The 23332-nt window shown below is 36.7% G+C and overlaps 1 protein-coding gene across 6 annotated transcripts in view; it reads left to right on the forward strand.

Annotated features, from left to right (window-relative positions):
• NFIB (nuclear factor I B) overlaps positions 1 to 23332 on the forward strand; it is a 170949-nt gene that overhangs the window by 111513 nt on the left and 36104 nt on the right. For all 6 annotated transcript variants that reach the window (XM_063423680.1, XM_063423681.1, XM_063423682.1 and 3 more), the window contains exons 5-8: positions 901 to 1021; positions 2935 to 3053; positions 16452 to 16583; positions 19007 to 19191. In XM_063423680.1, the coding sequence (XP_063279750.1) occupies positions 901 to 1021; positions 2935 to 3053; positions 16452 to 16583; positions 19007 to 19191 (557 nt within the window). The remainder of the gene's footprint in view (positions 1 to 900; positions 1022 to 2934; positions 3054 to 16451; positions 16584 to 19006; positions 19192 to 23332) is intronic.

Below are 23332 nucleotides of genomic sequence, written 5' to 3' on the forward strand. Positions count from 1 at the left end.
GTTAAGTACATTTTAAAGTATAAGGCTACCCAGGTTAAAAAAGAAACAGTATTGTAATTATGCTATGAAACTGTGTGTTATGCAGCTGTTATACATGATATACTTCTAATAATAAGCAATAAAGCATGAGGTTTCAGTGGGATTTCTTACCATGCATTTGTTTAACCTCAAGCCACAACAGAGTTGTACTTAAACTGTCAGGAAAAATACAAACCTTCAAATACATTACGCAATGTGCAATTATTCTTTTAAGTGCCAAAAGTAGTTAAAATGCACAATGCACAGATAATGAACAAAGGTAACTATGACACAATAGGTAATACATGATTTATTTCTGAATTTCCAGAATCTGTAGGGTACACAGACCCTACAAGGAGGTAAGGTAACGCTGACTTTATGTATTTGCGTGTAGGTGTACATATGCAAAGCAGAACCAGTGGCACTGGCTGAAAGAAAAAGAAGGCAGAAAACAAGGCTCTCGACACAGAAGGCTGTTATTAATACAAAAGAGTTAACATTAAGGAATGGGAATTTGTGTGTCTCTGAGTTTCTTATTTCCGTTTTATTCAGTATTATTAATAAAAAATACTAGCTATAATCATACACCCAGCTTCATTCATTATAGTGCTTGAGGTTTGTATTATCTTTTTAATATTGGTGATTCTATGTTATCTCCTACAAAACAAACGTATTCTATCTGCACAACTGCTAAGTAAGTACTAGGGAAGATAATTCACTTTTTAGATACATAATTATTGATGCAATTTGTCTGTACTTTGTTTCTACAAGAGGCAGAAAACTAGATACATAACATCTTGATATTTTCCCCAATGTTGAAAAAGCAAAGAGCTAAAAAGATAGAAGATTATCTCTGACTTCTTATGATGATGTGTTTTTCAGCACCCATAACCCAGGGAAGTGGAGTGAACTTCCCAATTGGAGAGCTCCCGAGCCAACCATATTACCATGATATGAATTCGGGTGTAAATCTACAGAGGTCCTTGTCCTCTCCACCAAGCAGGTAAAAACTTGAAATAAGTGTTCATGTGAACCATGCTTAATAGTGTAGGGCAGGTAATTCACAAATCCTGTCAACAAACAACTACTTTGTTAATTTCCTCTGATTTTGTGAGGCTAGCTACTTGTGTATGTTATCATACACAAGTATGTAAGTTATAAATTTTTGTCTTTTGAAATGGTGTCATTATTGCCTGTCATCTTGCATGATGTTGAAGATGGTGGTAAATTTTTTCAGGATTTGGAGTGCCCTCTAAATCATCTACCAAGAGGACAGCTACACATCTCTAAACTCTTACCGAGCTGGAGGAAAGTCTAGCACTTGGGAACATGCTGGCAGGGCTCAGAGTGGTTGCAGGCAGAAAGACTCTCTTTCAGGGCTCCCTCTTGGACCTCCATCTTGCAAGATATGTTTGGACATAAAATATGTTTCCTCCATAATAGGTGTTAGGACAGGTATATAAAGACAAGGTGGTTTCATCCATTACAGCCCAGCTCATGCAAATGCGTTTCCTGCTTTGATCTTTTGGGGGGCATTTCCCAACAGAGTGTAAAGAAGGAAGAGCATGTGAGACAGTTACAGGGTAATTTTTCTCAAGGGTCTCCCTTTCCCTGCTACAGGCTATTCAATCTGAGAGACTGATATACTCCTTGTTCAACATGCTCCCTTCTCCCATCTCTGAGAAAAAGTCCCATTTCCTCCCTCAGGAGCAGCTGATGGCCCACGCATGTAGAGAACCTGCTGTGCCCCCCTCCTGACTCCCAGATAATTTACTATCTATCAGACCCCTGGGGCCCCTTGGTTTTCTGAAACTGTCTCCTATAGCATCGAATCACAAGCACTATAGGAGCTGTCATTTCCCCACATTTCTGCACCCCAGTGAGTCAGGAAGTGTCTGCACAATGAGTCAGGGTTTATCAGGACTATCAAGGGGCTCTGAGGTATTCTTCCACCAGCACTTGGCTCTTATGAGTTATTTTGCTCTTGTTCCTCTATTTCATTCCATCATATTTTCAGCTTGGCAGTATACCAAATACATTTTAGAAATTGATGGATTAATTAGAATAAATGGATTAATTATCATAGTATAGCAGTAGCAGTTATACTAGTAGCAGTTGTAGAAGTAGTAGCAGTAGTTGCAGTAGCAGTAATACTACTACTACTACTACTACTACTACTACTACTACTACTACTACTGATGACGATGATAACAATAATAACACACCATTAAAATCTTTATTCTGGTTTTCTTTGGCAGTCAGTTTAACAGCTTCAGTATATATTGCTGTGAAGAAACTCTGCATTCCTCCACTGTACTGAAGTTCTGTCTCATTTTATGTGGTGTGACTTGAAATATGAGCCTTTTGTTGTTTTTTTATTAAACTAGTCAAAAATGAAAGTGTTTGTTTCAGGCTAGCCCTCTTTGAGAAGTTTGGGACATTGACCTGATGAAATACAGTAAAGTACACTTTTTCCTCGTTAACACATTCACAAAAGTTCCTGTTCTACCTTGGCCTTACTGGCAACACTTTCCAGTGATTTGCTATGCCCCAAGATTTCTACACAGAGTTTAGTACTTTCCTGACACAATCTTGCTTTGGTAGGCTACAGGAACTGGTTTCTTGGTTCTTCAGTGAAGAGCTGTGGACTTTTATATTACCCATTCATGCCATCTTTGAAATATTAAGTCATGAATAACTCAAGCACTTACCTGCATCATTTATTAACATTGCATGTGCAAGATTATGTAAGTTGTAATACCAGATTTTTCTTTGGGTTTTTTTTTGGTTGTTAGCCTGAATTAATCTGTATTGAACTCTATTAAACTCTAAAATGTTTGTAGAGATCCAGACAGTGTATATACCATTACTAGAAGAATATTACATTCACTGATGAGTTTCATAATTCTTCAACAGCAAAAGACCCAAAACGATCTCCATAGATGAAAATATGGAGCCAAGCCCAACAGGAGACTTCTATCCTTCTCCAAATTCACCAGCTGCAGGAAGTAGGACATGGCATGAAAGAGATCAAGGTGAGCAACACGGGATTATTTTACCTTGAGTTATGCTCAAATATACAATAAATTACTGCCATTCCATTGGTGCAATAGAACAATGGCTTTTTAGAGGAATCTTTTTTCTGTGCGGTGTATGTATTTGCTGGTTTTTTAAAATGTATTAACAACCAACATCCAACGGGATATTGTACAAACAACCACAGTAAATAACGTTAATAATAATAATAATAGCAGTAATATCTTTTCTATCTGGTGACAGCCTTATTGTTTGAAAATACGAGACAAATTAGGTAAATGATATTGTCTATGCTGTGATCATTCCCGTAGAATCTGGAGTCCAGTGCTTTCAAACAAAAATCAAAACATCTCCTTACTATGGTTTACTCGAGATAAGATTACGCTGTTTCTGTGTTAACGTGACATGGACATTTGGTCTCTACCATGTGACTCAGAATAGTTCCACTAAGCTCTTTCTCGAGAGCTCACATGTAGCTCTGGGGACTCTGTCTGCAGGCTGAGGGGTTTGGTGAGTGGTGGTATGTTCTGGGTTATCCAAGTCAAAAACATGCTTACATGGAGAAGAAAGTTGAGGTTGTCAAAAGAGTGATATTAATTGTCATAACTCTCCCTCATGTTATCTTGATAAACCTAGGTGCCGGTGCAGTCTTTTCCCTCCCCTTTGTTAGGTGAGAAGGTGTTTAAACTCATATATTAGAACAGTGTTGGTTAATGGATCCTAAGGCTGAGGTACTGCAGTTGTCTGGAGAGATTGTGACATGTAAAACATGGTATTTAAACAAGGAATAGAGAAAAAGACATGCAGCTGCTTCCTTGTGAATCTTTCCATTTTGCCTTCAGTTTTCACATCCACTGCTGATCATTGCTCTCAGTTCTTCAGCAACTGAATTACCCTTTGGTCTTACTTAATTTTTATATTGTTTTAAGTCTTCTTAAAAAAACTCAAAAAGAACCCCAACCAAAAAACTCCAAAAAATGCAACTCTCCTTTCTTTTCTACTTTTCTACTCCATTTCTCATGGAGGCTCTGATACCTATTTTTGACTAGTTGAAGCATTCCCTTTTGAATGTTTTAAAAAGAGGATTGCCTATGGTTTTGCATAATATAATTTAAGAACAGTAAGCAGGGGATCTGCCACCCAGAATCTTCCTCCTTATGCAAAATATTTTTGTCTTGCTGTGAAACTGTATTACAATTTTTCATTAAAGACTGGATCATAATTCAGATTTTTTTTTTTTAATTTTCAGATAAGTTATTTCTATAGTTATAGGGAAAACAGCTCCCTCTTTCTCTCGTATTCCCATTTTGAGATGAAGTACTTTTGTGCTGCTGTGTGAGCTTCTGGGAAGTGTACTGCCATATAGATTTCTGAGTGCAAGTCGTGCTGACAGAGCCTTTCACATATGATCTCTATAGCTCTCAAGTATCTCAACTGTATTTTAGGTTTTGAACCATTCTTCTTGCAAAGAATTATTTTCCATGAACACTGGACTTGTTCACGTTTGCATGAATTTCACATTACAGTTATCAGTAGTGAACAATGTTATTAAATTTAAATGATTTAAATTGCTCGAGTGTATTTACAATGAAACTTTACCTAATTTCTGTGTCATTAGATAGCTAGACTTCTGTGAAACAGCTTTTAATGTGTTACATCAAACAGGGAACTCCAACATGAGGAAGAAAGAATACAGAAGATATACTTAAATCAGTGTGTTTTACTTCCTGGAGTTTGCATCCCTCCCTGAGTATCCTCTTCTCCAGCACAAATGGACTTAGTGAAATTTTACCAGACCCCTGTCAGAGAGGTTGCCTTTAGGTCACTACTAGGGAATTTGCTTTTTCCATCCTTAAGATGTTCTTCCATTCCTACAGAGGCACAGATACACCACTGCCCAGTGTGAATACTGGGGAAGCAGAAGCCTTTTGCCCCTAAAATGTTGTTTGCCTCTGGTCCCTTTCTGAGGTTATCATGCTGCTGCAGAAACACTATAAGCAGTAACTGCAGTGCCTGCCCTTGGTGCCTGGGCTCAGTGGGAAGGGGTGTGGGGCAGCTCCTGGCATATTTGTTCTGCTGCTAATTTGTTAGATGCTTGATATCATCTTCATGGCATTGATTTCATCTCTCCGGTGACAAGTGGTACAACCCAAAAGAGTGGCATGAAGTTCTGTCAAGACAGATTTAGTTTAGATATTAGAATAAGCTTCTTCACCCACAGGGTGGTTGGAATAGGCTCCTCAGGGAAGTGGACACAGCTCCAGTCCGACAGAGCTGAAGAAGCATTTGAACAGTGCTTACACACAGATAGTTCTTGGGGCTTTCCTGTGCAGGGCCAGGAGTAGGACTTTGGTGATCCTTGTGGGTCCTTTCCAGCTCTGGATATTCTATTATGATTCTATTACTTCTATCTATCTGTGTAAAAGCTCCATTCAGACACAGATATTTTATCATGATATTGTATTTATGAAAACCCATTTTCTGCTTCCATATGCCTGCAGACACAAAGATAATATAAATAAATTTTGGAGGCGGTTTCTATGCCAGAGATCTCACTTGTGTTACTTCCCTGTCTTCTATGTAAATCTATGTGCTATATGAAGTTAGAGATAAATGAAAAAGAAATTAGCCTTTTGGGCTTACAGTTGTTTTTATCCAGGGTCAACAAGGAATGCTCATATAATCACAACTGGCGCTGCTTCTTCAGGCAGTACCCACAGGTCATCAGCATCAAAAATGCAAATAATTTCAAAGTACCCACAAATAAATATGTCTCTGGATATCATGTTTATGGGTAAATAACTTCTCTACAACTCTAGTGCAACTTTAACTTTTCTAAGAGAGACAACATAGTAATAGTGTTGATACTAAAATATACCATTGTTCTTTTCAGTTTCCTTGTCTCAGTTTTGAACTGACAGAGAGAGGTCTTTAAACTTCTAAGCTGAAATAGTTTTAGTTTCTTCATCATCATATCTAGATGTAAAGTATTTTCATAGAAATTTAAATTACATAGTTTTGATAGACTTCTTTATCATCAAGGTTTTTCACATCTCTATTTAACTATTTCTAAACTAATAGAAATGCCATGAGTGTGGTAGTTTGGAACTGGATAGAAAGAAAGAAAACAATGTCATCTCAAACTATTTGAATAAAATATTCAGGAGTTTGAATAAAATATTCAATAGATGTCTGAGGGATATTCTAAAAGTTTGATTGAGAGAATGAGACAGAAATTAATGGGCAACATAGAATTATACTGAGATTAAAAACTGGACGGAGGAAAATTTTGCAGTAGAGTGAAACAGATTAGATCAATCTTCCATTGCTTTGAAAAACAAAAGTCATAGTTTAGTAGGTAAGAGGACTTTAGGAGAGGAGTGATTTTGTTGTATTCCCAGTAGGTTTTATAGTTTTTCTGTGCAGGCATGCATCAGGAGGGTCAGGGACATGATTACAGGAGTACTTGTGTAGCCAGGATGTAGCATTTGTGAAACTACGAAAACAAAATCTAGCCCAGTTACAGCAAATTATTGCTCATATCAGACTCTGCTTTCAGTTGTAAAACTCCAGACTGTCCTTTTGCTGTTAACCGCCTTCCTGTCATAGTACTTCCAAAAATATTTTGATAAGATTTCCAGATGTTGTGCTTTATAGACTGTTTTGGGGGAGCTGTCTCTTTGAAGATGTGACTCTGGGCAGAAATAAGCAAGCATATCTTAAAAATAGTAACTTTATAGATGGCATACGCTTGGTAAGAAACAAATACACAAAGAGCTATGTTACCAATCTGATATAAAAATAAAACCTCCTCTAATTAACCAAAATTAACATAAAAAAACCTTTTAATTTTTTCATTTATTGAAGTCGGATTATTAATCCTTGTAGAAAAAAAGAAAACCTTATGAAGCCACAGTACTGTCCTGGAGGTTTACTTCACTGGCTTGCAAAAAGTTTGTGACTATTTAAAAAATATATGTAGCCACAAGGGTATGTGTAACTGTTTCAAAAATAGATTAAAAAAATACAGTGGAATGACAGTGTTTTTTATTTTGGAGACATCTAGTCAATGTGGGAAGATTCTGTAGTTTGTGCCATTATTTTTGCTATGTTGAAATGCTTAAAATATGCTTCTATTTGTGTGGGCTTTTTTGAAACAGGTTTGAGCTTTTCAGACAGAGCAAACAAGCAGGTTATAACTGCAGAGATTTCTCCCAAGACTTTTGCCATTAGCCTTTCAAGTAACTAACTGTCCTCCAAAAATCCTACAGTCCCAGAAAGGGAAAGGCCTTCTCTGAGAATGGTGAATTACTTAGAAGTAGAGCCCTAACATGACAAATAAGATTTTAGTTGCAATGTTTTCTGTCAGATATTGTGCAAGTTATTTTTTCTGTCTTGTGCCTTGTTTCTTCCAACTGGATGCCTTAATAACTTCAATAACGTCTGGATCATGTCTTACACCTCCATTAATTAGAAATATATCTATGTCTAATAAGTAATTTGCTGTACATCTCTTCCAGTCTTCCTTTCCCCAGTTTGCTGTTACTGAATTTTTTACTGTGTTTCCATATTAAACAAAATTTTGAGTTCTTGCACTAGTAAGATCTTGTGAGATAAATGTAAGTTTCTGCCTGAGTAAAATTGAAGAGTGCTTTAGAAATTTAGAAATTTAATGCAGTAAAAAAAATTTCCCCCTTACAATTTGGAAGAGGAAGTTACAAAAACTCTAAAAAGTCTCCAGTGACTAGTGCAATGGCTAAAGAGTATTTAGGATTTAATAGGCTAATAACTGTTAGTGAACATTTTGATTTACTCATTGCTAAGTAAATCAAATACTTTTTCCTTAACTTGTAAGGAAAACAGGAATAGCAGAAAATAGGACATTGTGTGCCTCTATGGCCTCCTTTCTGAAAGCTGGCTTAAAAAAGTTTGTTAACATAATTGCAGACAATTTCCGTGTTGAGATCTGTTTTATGATTTTAGTGTTACAATACATGTACATTGGAAATAAAAGAGTTGTCATCAGTGCACAATGTTCATGACTAAAGTGGAGAGATTCATGGGGACTTCCACAGTAGTCAGAAGTCTGGAAATACTGAATATCAATATACAATGAAGTGAATTTTAATTTTACAGTTTCTTCATCATGTTCATTCTCTTACACCTCACCCACCTCCACCAACAGTCAAGAACCAAGATGCCATCATTCCATTAAAACTGAAACAGCTGGACCGTCTTCACCTGTTGTTTGGCCAGCGTCTGTTGGACCCTCCACTTCTCAGGCCCCGACACCCTTTGTTGGATACTCCTCTTCTGGACACGTGTCCCCTTTTTCTTTCTCCCCATCCACTGGAAACTCCTTCCCCATTGGTATCCTTCCTGATGGCTGCTTCTTTCTTGGGTCTTCTTCTCATCAACTGTCAAGGATGGATGCTCTCATTTATGAAGTGAGGGAACTAAAGGAGGAAATAGTTAATGTGGTCCAGGAGTTGAGAACAGTAACAGAACATCTTGGCTTTTTGGTGTCCTGTGTTGTACAGGGTTCAGGACTTTTTCCATCTCCTGGTGCTCCTTCTGAAGGTTAACACTTTAGAAACACCCTCTCCATCTAACAGATCAAAGGTTCACCTTGATGAATACCTGTTAAATGCCATTCTGTGTTTTTGACTTAGTCTGAATTCTCAAAATCCTTCTATGTCAAAGTATGTTTGAAAGCAATTTTTATCTTGTTAGTAGCTTGTTGCTTCTACCTTTGTATATTTTATTATTTCAAAATACTCTTTAGACAATGTATACACAGCTATACACATGCATTTCATATCTGTGTATCTCTATATAATACATACAATTTTCAGTGTTTTTTATTAGTATGATGGGATTATTTTCAGCACTGTAGTCAAATACTGCCACTTGATAAATTTTCATAACTTCACATTTCTAAAATGAGAGATACTTTTCACCAAGACTAACTTCTCAAAATGTATTTGCGGGGTAAATTCTTAGCCATGGCTTCTGTGAGCCTGTTGGCTGCTGTGATGCTGGAAATAATATCATGGTAACAAACAATAGCCTTAACAAGGAAGAGTTACCTGAAGGCCCAGTTTGAGTTTTCCTTGTTCTTCCTCACTGCAGAAAAAGATGTTGGCAGAGTTCAATGAATCAACTTCGCCTACTTGTTAAAAATAATGTTAAATCTTGGGATAGTTTAAACAAATCCAAGATCATCAGGAAATTGGTTTATTTTTGTTTTCTATAGTGACGATTTTGCAAGAAAAGCTGCTGGCACCTGAAATAAGTTAAACGTTATTTTTATAAAAAATGAAAAGCACTTAAAGCTAGAAAAGCACTAAGTATAGAAAAATAGATGAAGGATCTCCCAAATGATTATTTAATGAAAATACAGAGGAAGAAAAACATACCATGAATAGGGTAGCAGAAATATTACCTGAGTAAGTTGCTTGTACATCCAGAAAATTGACATCCTGCATTATTGAGAATGATGTTAAGTTTATTCTGTCTTCAAAAAATAAAACAACAAAGATTTTATCTGTTTTTCTGTATTTAAAATAGATTTAGACAGATTACCAGTTTGTTAGTGAATCTCTTCAAGTATTCAGAATAGCAGATGAGGAAGATTTTATTCTGGGCAGAGCAAGGACTTGACTTTTCCTTCATCCTGTGAACACTTACGTTGCTGACTGAAATAAGAGTAACAAAATGTTTAGACATAGAAACAGAAAGACAAAGGCATTTGGGGATTCAATAGGAAGCACACAAAAAAGGTTTGCTTTTTTTGGGTTCCTGGAAATGACTGTTACTTGCTCAATAAAGTCACTGTAAAAAAATCTCATCACAGATTCTTTGTCTTTTGTTTTGACAAATATATTGTGGAAAGACCTATTTCTTAATGTTTTCTGTGTATGATTAGTGAGTTGAATACACTCAAGGTCTCCATATTGATCAAACAAAGATGTTAATACCAAAGAATAGTTTTCTTGTGTTCATGGCCATTATCCTGTGGTGGATTTTATATCATGGCAATATCCTATTGTCTGGATAGTAGATATCCTTTGATTAAAATTAATGATAAAATTAATAGCTTAATGCCAGATTTGTCCCAGGAGCTATTATGTATAATTTTATTATTCCAATTTTGCTGAATAAGAGGTTTAGTATTTTGAAATTGATAACCTCTTTTTAGAATTTGTAGGGTGTGTGTAATTCTGCATAATTTAACATATGTGGTGCAGAATATCTTCATTTATGGAAAGAAGAGGTATTATAATCTTGGGGGCACCTCCATTCATAGGTTCTTTGTACATAGCTATATTTGAAACGGTACTTTTTTACTGCTTTCAAACAATCTGTATCAAACTTGATCAAAGTAGTATATTTCTGTGTGACTTAATGATTTTTCCTCCATTCAAAACCGTTCCCTACATGGATCAACAATTCATGTGGCACACCTCTTAAAATATCCTTGACTGTTGACAGTATAGACTGTAATAGTAATAAAAAGGAGATTTCATAATCTGAATGCTTCTAAATCAAAAAAATCCCTCACTTTTTTTTTTTTTTTTTTTTTTAAATTTCAAATAGCCCTTTAATCTTATTGCATTAGAAACTGGAAATACTTTTGTGACTTTGGCAGTTAGGGTTACAATACTGATTTTATTCTCTGGCCAAGGTCCTTGGAGTCTCAGCTCCAATGAAATGTTACAACTGTACATTTTTTCCTTGAAGTCTGGATGACTTTCTGTAGGATAACTTAATAAATGACTAAAATGTACTCCAAAGTCTTTATAATTTGTTTGTTTTTTTAGGGACATTTCTTTAATTCTTCCGCCATACCCGTCTATCACAGCTATATACAGGTGTATATATGTATATGTACTTCTTAACAATGATTCATAGATGATGAAATGGCTCAGTCTATTTCTGAAGTGTAAAGATAAACAAAAAAGTGCTCAAGTACCTGAAATACACTGGAGCTGTTTAAGGGGTTTTTAATGTGGTTTTTTTAATGATGGTATATGTATTGGTTATAGTAACACAGTATTTTTGGTCTGATGCCTTTTATAACTATTTCCAAGGTCAGCCTCATTACTTGCAGTGCCTGCTCCACGTTTAACAGGCAGCCACCCCACCGAGCTCTGTGTTAGTCCCAAGTGCTTCCTGCTGACATCTGATGTGCTGTGTTGGTACAGAAGTGGTTGGGTAAACTGAGTCTGCAGTTGTAGGAGTAGGTGAGACAGGAGAGGCTGCAAAGGTGCAGCTGGTCCCTGTGGGTCACTGTAAAGAGGGTGCAGACATTCTCACCTCTTTCCAGCAGCAGCACTTCAGATCCCAATGATCTCCATGGTGGCACATGCAGCTTGGGGCTTTCAAAGCAGGACAGCGTTTCTGGTGTAAGAGGAGGGTGAGAAAGGTGAGGAAGGCTGGCCAGTTTTATGCTAGAAGATCAATGCATGGGGAAAAAAAGGTATGTTTTCTCCTCACAGGAAACAGTACAGATATGGTAACATAGTCATGCTGATTATAAACCTCTACTCTGAGTTTTACTGGTACTTCCTGCTGAGGAGAGGTGAGGCGTGTTTAAAGCATGAGAATGAAGAATTTCTGCCCACAGCTTTTGCAGGACTATGTGTCATAGTTTTAGCCTAATCTTGGTGCGAATAGCTGTAAATTTACATAGACATAATCTCTTCAGTATGGCAGTTAATTACTTTCATGTCATATGATACTGTCAAACAACAGTTGTGGGATTAGGTCTGTATGTCCTGTCCTACAACCTGACGTTTTTTGAAATGGGATGTGGATAGTTTTAGTGCCCACATATTCGGTGTTATTGGTTTACTCTGACCATCATTGCTTTTGTCATCCCCTATTTTATAAACAGACTTTTGTTAAAATTGAAAAAAAAAATTTAGGAAATGTGTGCGCAGGTTTCCCAATTACCTTAGCTTAAATGTCCATGCACTAGATTATACTTTCCAAAAGCTAATGCATATAATTTTTACAGGAACTGTACAGAATTGTTTTGCTTTCTGTCCGTGAAAAGTAAGATATTCTTTAGTGCAGTGGAGAATTTCAGTTGTCCAGCTTTATACATCTAGTTGCAGACACCAACAAAGAGTGTCCTACATTCATTTATACAGGGACTTATCTGGGTTTTCCACCCTACATCCCCTCTCCCCCAGTATGCTGGGAGATGTAGGGCAGGGAGGTTAAAACCTACTGTCTCTTGTTCAAACCTCTTTCTGCTGAGGTAAAGAAAATCTTCAAGGTAAACACAGACCCCAGAATGTTATTGTTGACAATGGAGTACAGTATCCTGTGAGTTCTTGTGGGTAAGGACGAGAAGAATGACATGTCTGCTCCATCTAAAGGGTTTTAACTTTTGTATTTCAGTTGTCTGGAAGCTCTTGTATCACTTTCTTCTCTTATCTATATTAATACTTATAGAACAAAGGAAAATAAAATAATTTAATTGATCATAAAACTAAAATAAATTCAGTTGCTATTGCAAGTAATTTTTTAACTTATTTTGCTGCAGCTTTTTTGAATTGCAGTATTGTTTTGATGTTTTTCTTGACAGCTTACAATACTGAAAATGACATCAGTAGAAATTCTAGTCTAGTTTCTCATCTTAGATTTTTCAATACATATCTCAAAAGATGATACATTGAAACGGTTTATCTGTTGTGAAATGGCATAAAAGCACAACAGAGCGTTTGATTAGCCTTGGGTGTGGTTGCTGATGGGACAACAATTGTCACAGACTGGTAGACTGGATTGTATAATATCAGAGGTGTGCCTGTGAAAATAACATTGGTGCTAAGTACGCTGACTTGAAAATGTGAGGTTACCAAATCTTCATACATTAATCTAGTATAAAATTTTCATATGTAAAATGATTTTCCACATTTGACATAGAAGTATAAGTAAAACTGAGATAAGATTTTATAATGTGAAGTAAAACAGATCAGTCTTTTAAATATGAAGTGAGCAGCTCTTTCCAAACCTTGACACTGCTCCTAAAGTTCAGAACACTCTCCCCCGCTAAGCAGTATGCATGCAGCTGCATGACCCTGTTGTTTCCCTCAAAAGTGAGTATGAAGGCCTTCACCTTGAGAATAGCTAAACATGACTCAGAAATCCACAGAATTGACCATGATTTGTTTGTTCTGTTTTATGTTGTTGATTTTTCATTCTGGAGAACCTCAATTACAAGAATATTTTATGGAAGTAAATACATTTTTTAGGAGGCTTTATCTCTGGTCCAAGATAACACTCAGTGAAGTGGAATGAGACACCAACAAGTCAAGGATTAGGGCACAGATTTGCTTGTTGCAAAGACTGGTCTCTGTCTGATACAGAACAGGAACTCTAAGCCAGTCTTTCTCTGTTACAAAAATCAAGTATCTCAGACATTCAGCTGTTCAGGCACATCTCTCTTTCTTTCCTATTTATTCACATAGCTGTATAAAAATGTGTTCCCGCTCCTTTTCTTCTTTTTGTGGAGAAGACAAATGAATTAAGATGTTTTGATTTTCGTGATTCTTAGTTTCTAAATCTTTAGGGCAGATATAACAAAGCCTTTTTTCAATAAGGGAGAGGTGGTTGTGGTTTAAAGTCACTCAGCTGTCAATATTCAGCATTAGATGCCTTATTAAAATGCACAGTTGAGAAATACATAATGCTTCTAATGTTAAAGGAAATGATATTGAGCTCATCAGAAAACTGGTGATATTGTCTCTGCCTGTGCAAAGTGACTCTGCTCCTTCTTCACATGTGCAGGTGTAAAGCAAAGGAACACAGTAGGGTTTCTTGTCATTATAAAGACACCCAAAGTGAATTCAAAATTTTACCTAAGTTTTCGTGTGCTTCATACAAGTGTACCTGTCAGATGACGTGAAGACTGAGGCCAAGATGGATGTGATGCATGTAGTGTATCCTGCCACCAGAAATCATCCCAAGTATTGCCTCTTTCCCAGAGTTCATTTAAAACAGTGGCACGGAAGGATTCCTCTTATAACTTGACAGTGGTGCCATGGACTCCATAGTTTTTTGTCCTTCATTATGGTGGTATACACTGTAAACTGAATATGGGTTTATCTTTTTCTGCAGGTGATACTGCACTAGTGAGTTGTAAATCTTTACAGATTGTTGTTTGCAAGAGTGTACCTTGTAAAGAAAGGATTGTGAAACCAAGCAGTAGAAAATATATTAATAAGAGTTCTAGAATTAAAATATTAAAAGATATTTAGTATTTGTTTATGGATTCTTCTAGCTCTGCTCATAATCATCTCCCATAAGCAAGAAAGAGAAGCTGCTATGCTATGGTGGTGATCAAGAAAGCAGTTCAGGTGTCCAGAAATAGGCAGGTGGATGTTTAAACTTGCCCTGGGTCACTTTTTGATTCCAGCTGAGTTCTCCTTACAGGTGGCTTGCCAAGTGCTCTGCCAAGACAACATTCATCCAGGAGCTGCCTGGATGGCAAGCTGCTTTACACTGAGGAAGAGGGTCTTTGCTTTGATGAGGAAATTGCCAAAACTCACGTCTCATTAGTGTTTCCTAAGGTTCTTTGGAAGTGAACAACAGTTTAATTAAAGGCTGATGTAAACATGGTTCTGCACTTTCCCTGCAGCATTTTATCACACTAGAATTGATCAAAATTGTTGCCTTGGGCTGTCTTGAGCAGCTATACATCTGGAGCACCATTTGTGCAAGCTGCTGATGAACAGGCTACATATGCTATGTTTCACAGCAGCTCTTCTGCCTTCCTATGTAGGCAGAATTACCTTGGAAGATGAGCTGTTCTAACCATTTTTATTTGCATAAGCCCTTTTTACTTTGATATGATGCTTTAAAATGTATAACATGCTACTTGTTGGGGTGCCTGTGTGCTGTATCTCCAAAGTAATATGAGAATACAAAGAAAAGTGATTTGGAACAGCACTAAGAATTTCACATTTGAAGAATATTCTCAGCAGGACAGGACACTGCGTCTGATTAATTTTGACCTTACAATGACTTTGTCTGGGTGCTTTTGGCATCTTTCTGCCTTTCATCTGTATTTCAGGGGTTTTTTTCCAAAAGTCTGTTTTATTTTCAGTCTCAAAGTAATAAGGATTGGAATCCCCTCCTGAAACTTAAAAACAAATAAGTCATTTTTCAGCAGCATTGTTGAAGTAATGAACTTTTCAGGGATATTCAGGCACTCATAAGATGTAGTAATCAGGATCAAAGTGGAGGGTGGGAATCGCAGGGAATGGTGGAGGGTCACAGGCAGAGTCTGCTCTGGGTCTGTGCCAGTGCCTGTGCAGGGCTTGACAGCAGGATGGGGCAGAGTAGAGAAGTGGACTCTCAGTTTCAAGTGTCCTGCTCTAAGTTCAGTTCAGAAAGCATTGATCCAATTTGGTCTCAGTAAGACATTCACATTTTTCAGGTATATCTTAGCAGTCAATATTAAAAAGATCAAAAATCCTTTTAAATATAGCATGATCTATAAAAGAAAGTCAGCTGCAATGTGGCCCCTGTCCAGTAAAGTGGTTAAGAAATTACCTTTGCTTTGAATATTAGTTCATTGAGATGAAATGGAACCAACTACAATATGGATGTCTGTTTTATAAAAAATATTGTAATTAAATTTGAAATTGGAATAAAGTCCAATAAATATTGATCAATTAATTTAAACTTTCAGAAAAAATCCAGTGTTTTTGCTCTGTAGAACATCATTTAATTTGGTAAAAACCATAAATTTGTCCCTACTAGTGTGTTATCATCACATAGTGAGCTCTAAAGAGATATTTTTATTCATAGGGAATCTCAAAGGAAGAAGTGACAAGACCATCCTTGACACATGGAAAATATGAGACAAGTTAAAGTAACCCTTGTTCCTAGGGAGGTTATATTATTTCACCATGGTTTGGGGAAGAGTAAGGGATAGGTTTTGAAGTAATGCAATAATAAATACTGAAATAATACACTGGCGTGGGTATGGCAATTACCCTACACACCTGAGTATAGGTGTTCCTTTAAAAAATGAAATAAAAATTAAGTGGCTGTTGAAGGAACAGAGGATTTGGTGATATTCTGTGGGGCTGAGCAGTGTCTAGGGAAGTTCCAAAGACATAAATTTCTTCACTTTTTGACTTGTCTGTTATGAAAGGAGTGCAGTTTCTGTTTTGCAGGACAAGGACTCATTAAGACAATATATTTTTATTCTCAAATTTGAAAGCGTGAATTTAAAATTAGGTTATTCACTATGGAGGAGTTGGACTATCATACAGTATTTGTGCTAGAACAGCAGAAAAAAATATATTCAGTCTATAAAATATGTCCTGAGACAGGCTTCTAAGCTAATGTCATTGTTACATTGTTTTCTATTGTAGACATGTCTTCTCCTACAATGAAGAAACCTGAAAAGCCTTTGTTTAGTCCTACTTCTCCCCAGGATTCTTCATCAAGACTGAGCACTTTTCCCCAGCATCACCACCCAGGAATCCCAGGAGTTGCACACAGTGGTGAGGGTTATGGAGGAGGAAATAAAAACCTCCCTGTTCGTTTGTTCTGTTCTCCTTTCCTATAATCAGATTGTGATGCATTTTTGCAGACTTTCTTAGAGACCTAATGCAATTTATAGTACTGGTGAAAATAAAAATGGAAAAGGTTGGGATATCCTTGCAGGAGTGTTCATTTAGCAGTTTAGGTAATCTGACTGTTGGAAGTCACTAAAAAGGATTTAGGATTAAGCAGTGAATAAAATAAATTGTACAACGCATGAAGAAACTGAGAGAGGAAAAATCCTCCCTGTATTTCGTCCTCTCACCTAAATCCCTTTTTTAATACTGTTACTATGACTATATTGTATTTAAATACTAAAATAGGCACGTTTTAATACACAAGAGAAGTCACAACTATGTTAATTATGTGACACAATGAAATAAGTACCAGTACTTCTTTTGAATGCTGAGTCTAAGGAGTCCCGATTAAGCATTTCCCGACACATGTTTTCTGAAACAATTAGTAAATTCGTAGTAAAAATTCACTTGAAGTAAGGATGTGTGGAATGGGTCAGTATGCATAGAGTTTGAGGGTTTATCAGTTCCCTGACAGGGGAAATTCCAGCATCGTGGTCTGTTTAGTTTTGTAGATGAGACTGACCCTGATTTTCAGATGAGAACAGAGTCCTCAGAAGGGTCCCCTCACCATGTCATCATGTCTCCTTATAAACAGCATATAAAAGTTTTAGTGTCTTGAGCAGAGCTGAGTGACTAGAGGAGTAAGACAGATTTGAAAACTTTGTTGTTTTCTTTCTCATGCAGTTTTGATTTGAGAAATTTCTATTTGTCCTCCATGATTTCAAGTGACTCCCTTTAAATTCATATGGAAGGACTATTTTCCCCTTAACATCCGCTTATTTTGTATCACAAAATGGTCCTGGACTCATTCTGGTTGCTGTGAGGTTTCCACTACCAGCAGATACATAAGCATATAAGAGCATATAAGATGGGTGAAAAAGAAGGGATAGATTTCTCTCTGTTTGTTTTGAACAGCTCTGACGTGCCAGAGCAGTAACTAGTATTTTGTTTAAACTGAACTTGGTGGGGCTGTGATTAAAATGAACCTGCTACCAAAAAATAAATAATTTATTTGTTTATTTATTAAAAGGAACCTCTACTTATGAGTATGTCCTTACATTTAATTCAGAGTATAGCTTTAAAGTATAGATACTTGAGTGACAATCATAACCTAACTTGTAGGTGAATTATTTACTTGCTGGGAAACCCCATCTTTAGCTTTGTGGCCTGTTCTATTAGGCCAATAAGCTATGCCCAAAAAAATAGCAAGTCCCGTAAAAATTAAGCTGTAAAAGCCCAGAGATGTGAAAGGTGATCCAGAAGGGCAGTGTTGTGTGCTTATGCTGATACAGTAGAGAACCATTGAACAGTTCATAAAGGACCTTGCTTTCCAGAGCTGATTTTGTATTTTTTCACTAATGAAAAGGGAAACTCCTTGTCTCTTCTCCTGAACCAAGCACCTCTTTTTTTAATACACCAAGTATGTGCTCTCTAGGTCTGTAGTAAGGATGGAAAGTGTGTTCTTATGCTATGTGATAAAAGAAAGCTCTACAATTCCAGACTGACACTGTGAAAACATTGTCAGTTTTGACACTGCCCACAATCTCGAGACAGAAAATTGTGTGTTTGGAAATAAAGAGAATGAAAAGAATAAATATGAGTAGGGTAGATAATTTTTTATTAGTCAGACATAATTTTATTGAATGGATTACTTTCTCAGGCCCTGAAATTGAATGTTCATTGACCTTTTCATAAAGGTCAGCAAATATTTGTGGCTATATTGATGAGTGGATATTGCCCTGTCCCCAGATGAGGCAGGTAGAGTGCAATGCAGTGAGGAATCCCCCTTTCTTGGGATTTGCTGATTTTCCTCAGTGTTGGAGTGCTGTAAAAAAATGAGGACTTTATTTAGTATTTGATTTGGTGGGTTTTTTGGGCTCCAGATGGGAAGATTGTGTAACTGGAATATCTTTTATGCTGGAGAATAACTCCTGTTAAAAACAAACAAACAAACACACACACACAAACAAAAACCCAAAACCAAATAAACAAAAACAAAACCACCCCCCCACACACAAACACCCCCTCCCCCCAAAAAAAACCCAAAACCAAACCACTATGATGGCATCACCCATAAAACCAAACCAAGATGCACTATTTTTGAATTTGAAACAGTGGCACTTTCCATTTCCTGGGATAATGTGAGGGCAGGATGTGTCAGGTTTTTCTGTAAAAATGCCACAAAACAGCAGTGCAATACATTGATTTATAACTGACTTTTTATTTTTCTTGCTGTAACACAGAGGTGAAGAATTTTAGAAGAAACAAGATGCGAAGTAATTTTAATTTTATTTTATCTTCTCCAGTCATCTCAACTAGAACTCCTCCTCCACCTTCACCACTGCCATTTCCAGCACAAGCTATTCTCCCTCCTGCCCCATCTAGCTACTTCTCTCATCCAACGATCAGATATCCTCCCCACCTGAATCCTCAGGATACTCTGAAGAATTATGTACCTTCTTATGACCCGTCCAGCCCGCAGACTAGCCAGGTACTGTAAAATTATGTGAACCCTCCAAAACGAGTCCTGTGAGGAATATGTGTCTTCTAGGGTATCTGGACTGGTGTCTTGCCAGTTCTGGTCTTAGAGAGATCTGGAGCTGCTGTGTAAGTGATACCACTTATCCCGTTCATTGTGGTTGAATAAATGGGTGCAGGTTAAATAATATTTACTTGCTTTTCCTCTGTCAAACATAAGAAAAATACTTTACTGAAAGCCCTGGCAACATCAACAGGGCAGGTCCTGGTCCTGCAGCCCTCCTGCAGGTTGGGCCACCAGAGGCAAAGCTCCTATGCAAGGAGTGTGCTGATAGATATATATGTCCAAGCACATGCGTGGACATACAGGTGTATTTATAGACTGGAAATGAAAATAAACTCTTCAAAGTTAGTACTTGCCCTGTTCCATCGGCACTGATGTTTCTTTGCATAGTGAGCCTAGCACAGATATACAAATTCTCTTTTTTCTTCCTTTTGTAGAGAACATGCTGTAGCAGATGTGTTCCTGGCAACTGCACGGGCTCAAAGCTGTGTCTGATATTGGAAATCTACATGTTTTTCATTAGTGAAGTAGTTTGTGAAGGACTGTGTGCAAGACTGCTTTCCATGATAGCATCAGCACACAGCATTTCCATGTGATATGCACTGCAGGATAAACGTTGAGACTTGGTCTGTCACTACCTGGAATATGGCCAGTGTCAGTGTCATGTAATGTTTGCTGCTCAGGCTGCTGATTTTTGATGCCTTTTTTGAAAGGCTTTTGTGGAGCCCTTGTGTTGCTTGTGCATTAGCATGTTTTTTTTGGAAGAGCCTTGGATACGTAAACTGAAGAGACAGTGGTCAGGTTTTGTGTCTAAGAGTTAGGTTCCTTTGGAAGCACTTTCTTAACAGGGATGAAGGGGTTGCTATGACAGTATTTAGTTTTGGGCTTAGTTTGTTTTGGTTTTCACCAGTAATAACAGACCTTGCAGTATTCATTTTGGTCCAGCAGCAATGGAACTTGAGACTGAATTGAACTTTCTCCATTGAATAACAGATATGTACCCTTTGTACTATGCAGAAGGTTATGGTGGCTGTTGTCTCCATGGGCTAATTTCCTGGTCTAGCATGACTTTCTGTATATTTAATTAATTTAAAAAAATGAAGAAAAGTGGGTGCATAAGATCAAAATTTACTTTGAAGAAAGAAATCCTAACAAAGTGAGGTTTGTTGGTTACAGTATTACTGCAAATTAAACCAAAAACTGAATGTGGAGTATGTTGACTTCAGAATACAAATTGCTATCTGCACATGGATTAAAATTGTTTCAATCCTGTATAACATTTTCTCTGAAACTCAGCTGGGAATGTTGCATGCAGGACCTGATTTTAATTTGTGTAAAATTTCCATGAATAACAAAGTCTAATTAAGACACCCATTAAAAGTCCTTAGCGTTAATTCAGTGCGGAAAATCTCAGAGTTCTGTTGGATTTTTTTTTTTAACTGGTGTCTTAATTAGGCACTATTAAGGGAAAAATTATGCAAATTAAATCAGGCCCTTACTGTTATGCATTTCTTTAATTATTCAGCGCTTGTTTTACTTACATTTTGATTTCTTATATATGTTAAAAGAGCAGATTAGGTGATAATCTCTCTGGATTGTTCCATGTTCTGCTTTGGATCATTACTGAAAAAACTACATCAAAATGAAATATCTGACTTTCAGTTAAAAAATGTGCTGTCTTATGATTTTAACATTGAAGAATATATTCATTGAGCAGGACTTATGCTCTCAACTTTTTGCCCAACTCTTTTCTCTTATCTCTGGTTGAAAAAAATTTCTTTTGGCCTTAGGATAAAATTTGAATCTGCTGATTTTTTTATAGAGTAGTAGCAAACTGAGAAGACTTCATATTTTTGTCTATTCCATAGGAAGTAACAGACTGAACTAGACCAAATTTACTATTTTCATCTCTTTCCATAACCTTTTTATTAGGATAAGTTTTTTCATTTCATTTGAGGTTTGATTTAGTTCCTGACAAGAGGGAATGGAGTAAATAAAACCGAATATACATTTTAAATCATCTGCATCATCTATTCACCATAATTTATTATCATTAATCACTATTATTAGTAGAACATACAAAAAAATTAATTATTTGAAATTCATCTCTGGGATTTCCCGTAAGTTGAAGTAGTATGCCTAGTCAAACTATCTCTGAATAAAATAGTTAAAGTTTGGCTGTAAGCAGTAAAACAGCAGGATTAATTTTTTGCACAGGAAAAGAAGAAACAACTGTCTGTGAAGTTTCAGTGACAAAAGGGAATTGTTCTGATACAATGGCATGCTTTGAGCCAAACCAGTTTTTCTTTTCTAAATAAAACATGAATTTTTATTCAAACAAATTTAATTATAAAATGCAAAACTGCATCTGCAGGAATACCACATCAAATTTAATTATACTTTCCCACCTCAAAACATAAGCATTTGGATTTCAAAAGGAGAACTATGATGATAGTTTTAATTTAGCTGTAGAAATAGAAAGGATGGATATCCAGACAGCATTTACCTAAAATGAACTGTTCCTTCTGAACATCTTTCAGTAATACGCTAATTTAGATTGTTACGACAAGCAACTGAGATGCCTTGTACTCCCCACAGCAATTTTGAGATTAATTACATTACTGCTGCACTGATTATAGTGAGACAGTCATGCTATTCAATGGAATACTTTAAGTAAAATTAGTTCAAGGATATAGAGCTCTCATAGGTTCCCATGATGGGAAGCACTGAGCAATTTTCTTGACATAATGTTAAATAGTCCAAATTATGTGTGATGAACAGTCAGGAAGTTCAAACAGGCCCTTTGGCTGCAGTGAAAAATCATTCAACAATGGATGATCCTAAACAAAAGGGAGCTGTTGCTGCTGGTTTCATGAATATCTGCTTTTTATCCCCCACTCAATATGGAGAATAAACAAACAAATGTACTGAACAGAAAGAGACCTTGTTAGATACAGAGCTGGACTTGTCTCAAGCTAGTAGTCTGGTAGGTTCCCAGGGTTTTGGGAACTGCTGTACTTTCCACTGATTTAGAATTTCTGCTAAACTCTTTTTGGTATACTTACCTCAATGCTGTTCTTCTTAGCTATGTTCTCATCTTACTTGTTGAGATCGTATGTGTGAGGATGTATTTGTATTATGATGGGGTACAGGTGTCTCTCACTGATACTGGTTCTTCAATGCAAGTTTCATCAAAAACTAATTGATTGATATGTGCCTAGTCCACCTATGATATTTATCCACGTAGAGTGTGTTGAGGTTTCCAAAGGTACCACGAATTTCCAGTCCGTATTTCCTTTTTGAATGATTCCAGATGGGTGAATCTTTTAATCTTAGAAAATATTACCTTCTCTGTGTCTGTGTACACACACACACACAAACAAATCTTCACACACATGAAATCTATTATTACTCAGGAATGTATGAATCCTATACAGTATCAGAATAAGACTTCCGACAAGCCTGAACAAATCACCAACCATAGCACTTGTGTGGCTGAAATCAAAACCAAAACCTCCAAACATAATTCACAATTGAGTTAAATGGAATAACTTCCTGATCAAGGTGTGGTGAATCACAGAAAAAGGATCAGCAAGTGTGATAAAGGAAATGTAGTAAAGCAAACAGTTGAGGTGAGTCTTACTGATGGACATGTTGGTATCTGTAATTTTTTTTTCCTGACAGAATGAAGCAAATTGAAGTAGATAATCTTCCAAGCATTTGAGTATTTGATTATCAAGGGAACAGATTACCTGTAACCTTAACTAAAATGTTGGGATATTTGTGATGAAATATGCAGTTTTCATGATATGGTAAAACTAACTGAACTTGATGGGAGTTAAGTATTGGACTGTTTTCTTTACAAGAAATGGCTTACATGTGTTATATACTACAGGCTGACTGAACTGCTGGATATTTGCAGCATATTTACTGTATATTTGGCCAAAATTCCTGGGTCTGATAAAACATACTTTATTGCAGTGTGGGCTAGTTTGCAGTCTTATCTTTTCATTGGTTTTTTCTTTGAAGACAGAAATATCTGAAGTGCTTGAGAATAGTTGTTTCTGGAAGCTGATTAGGCCACTTATTT

This window comes from Prinia subflava, chromosome Z (genome assembly GCF_021018805.1).
Source record: "Prinia subflava isolate CZ2003 ecotype Zambia chromosome Z, Cam_Psub_1.2, whole genome shotgun sequence".
Taxonomy (NCBI): Eukaryota; Metazoa; Chordata; class Aves; order Passeriformes; family Cisticolidae; genus Prinia; species Prinia subflava.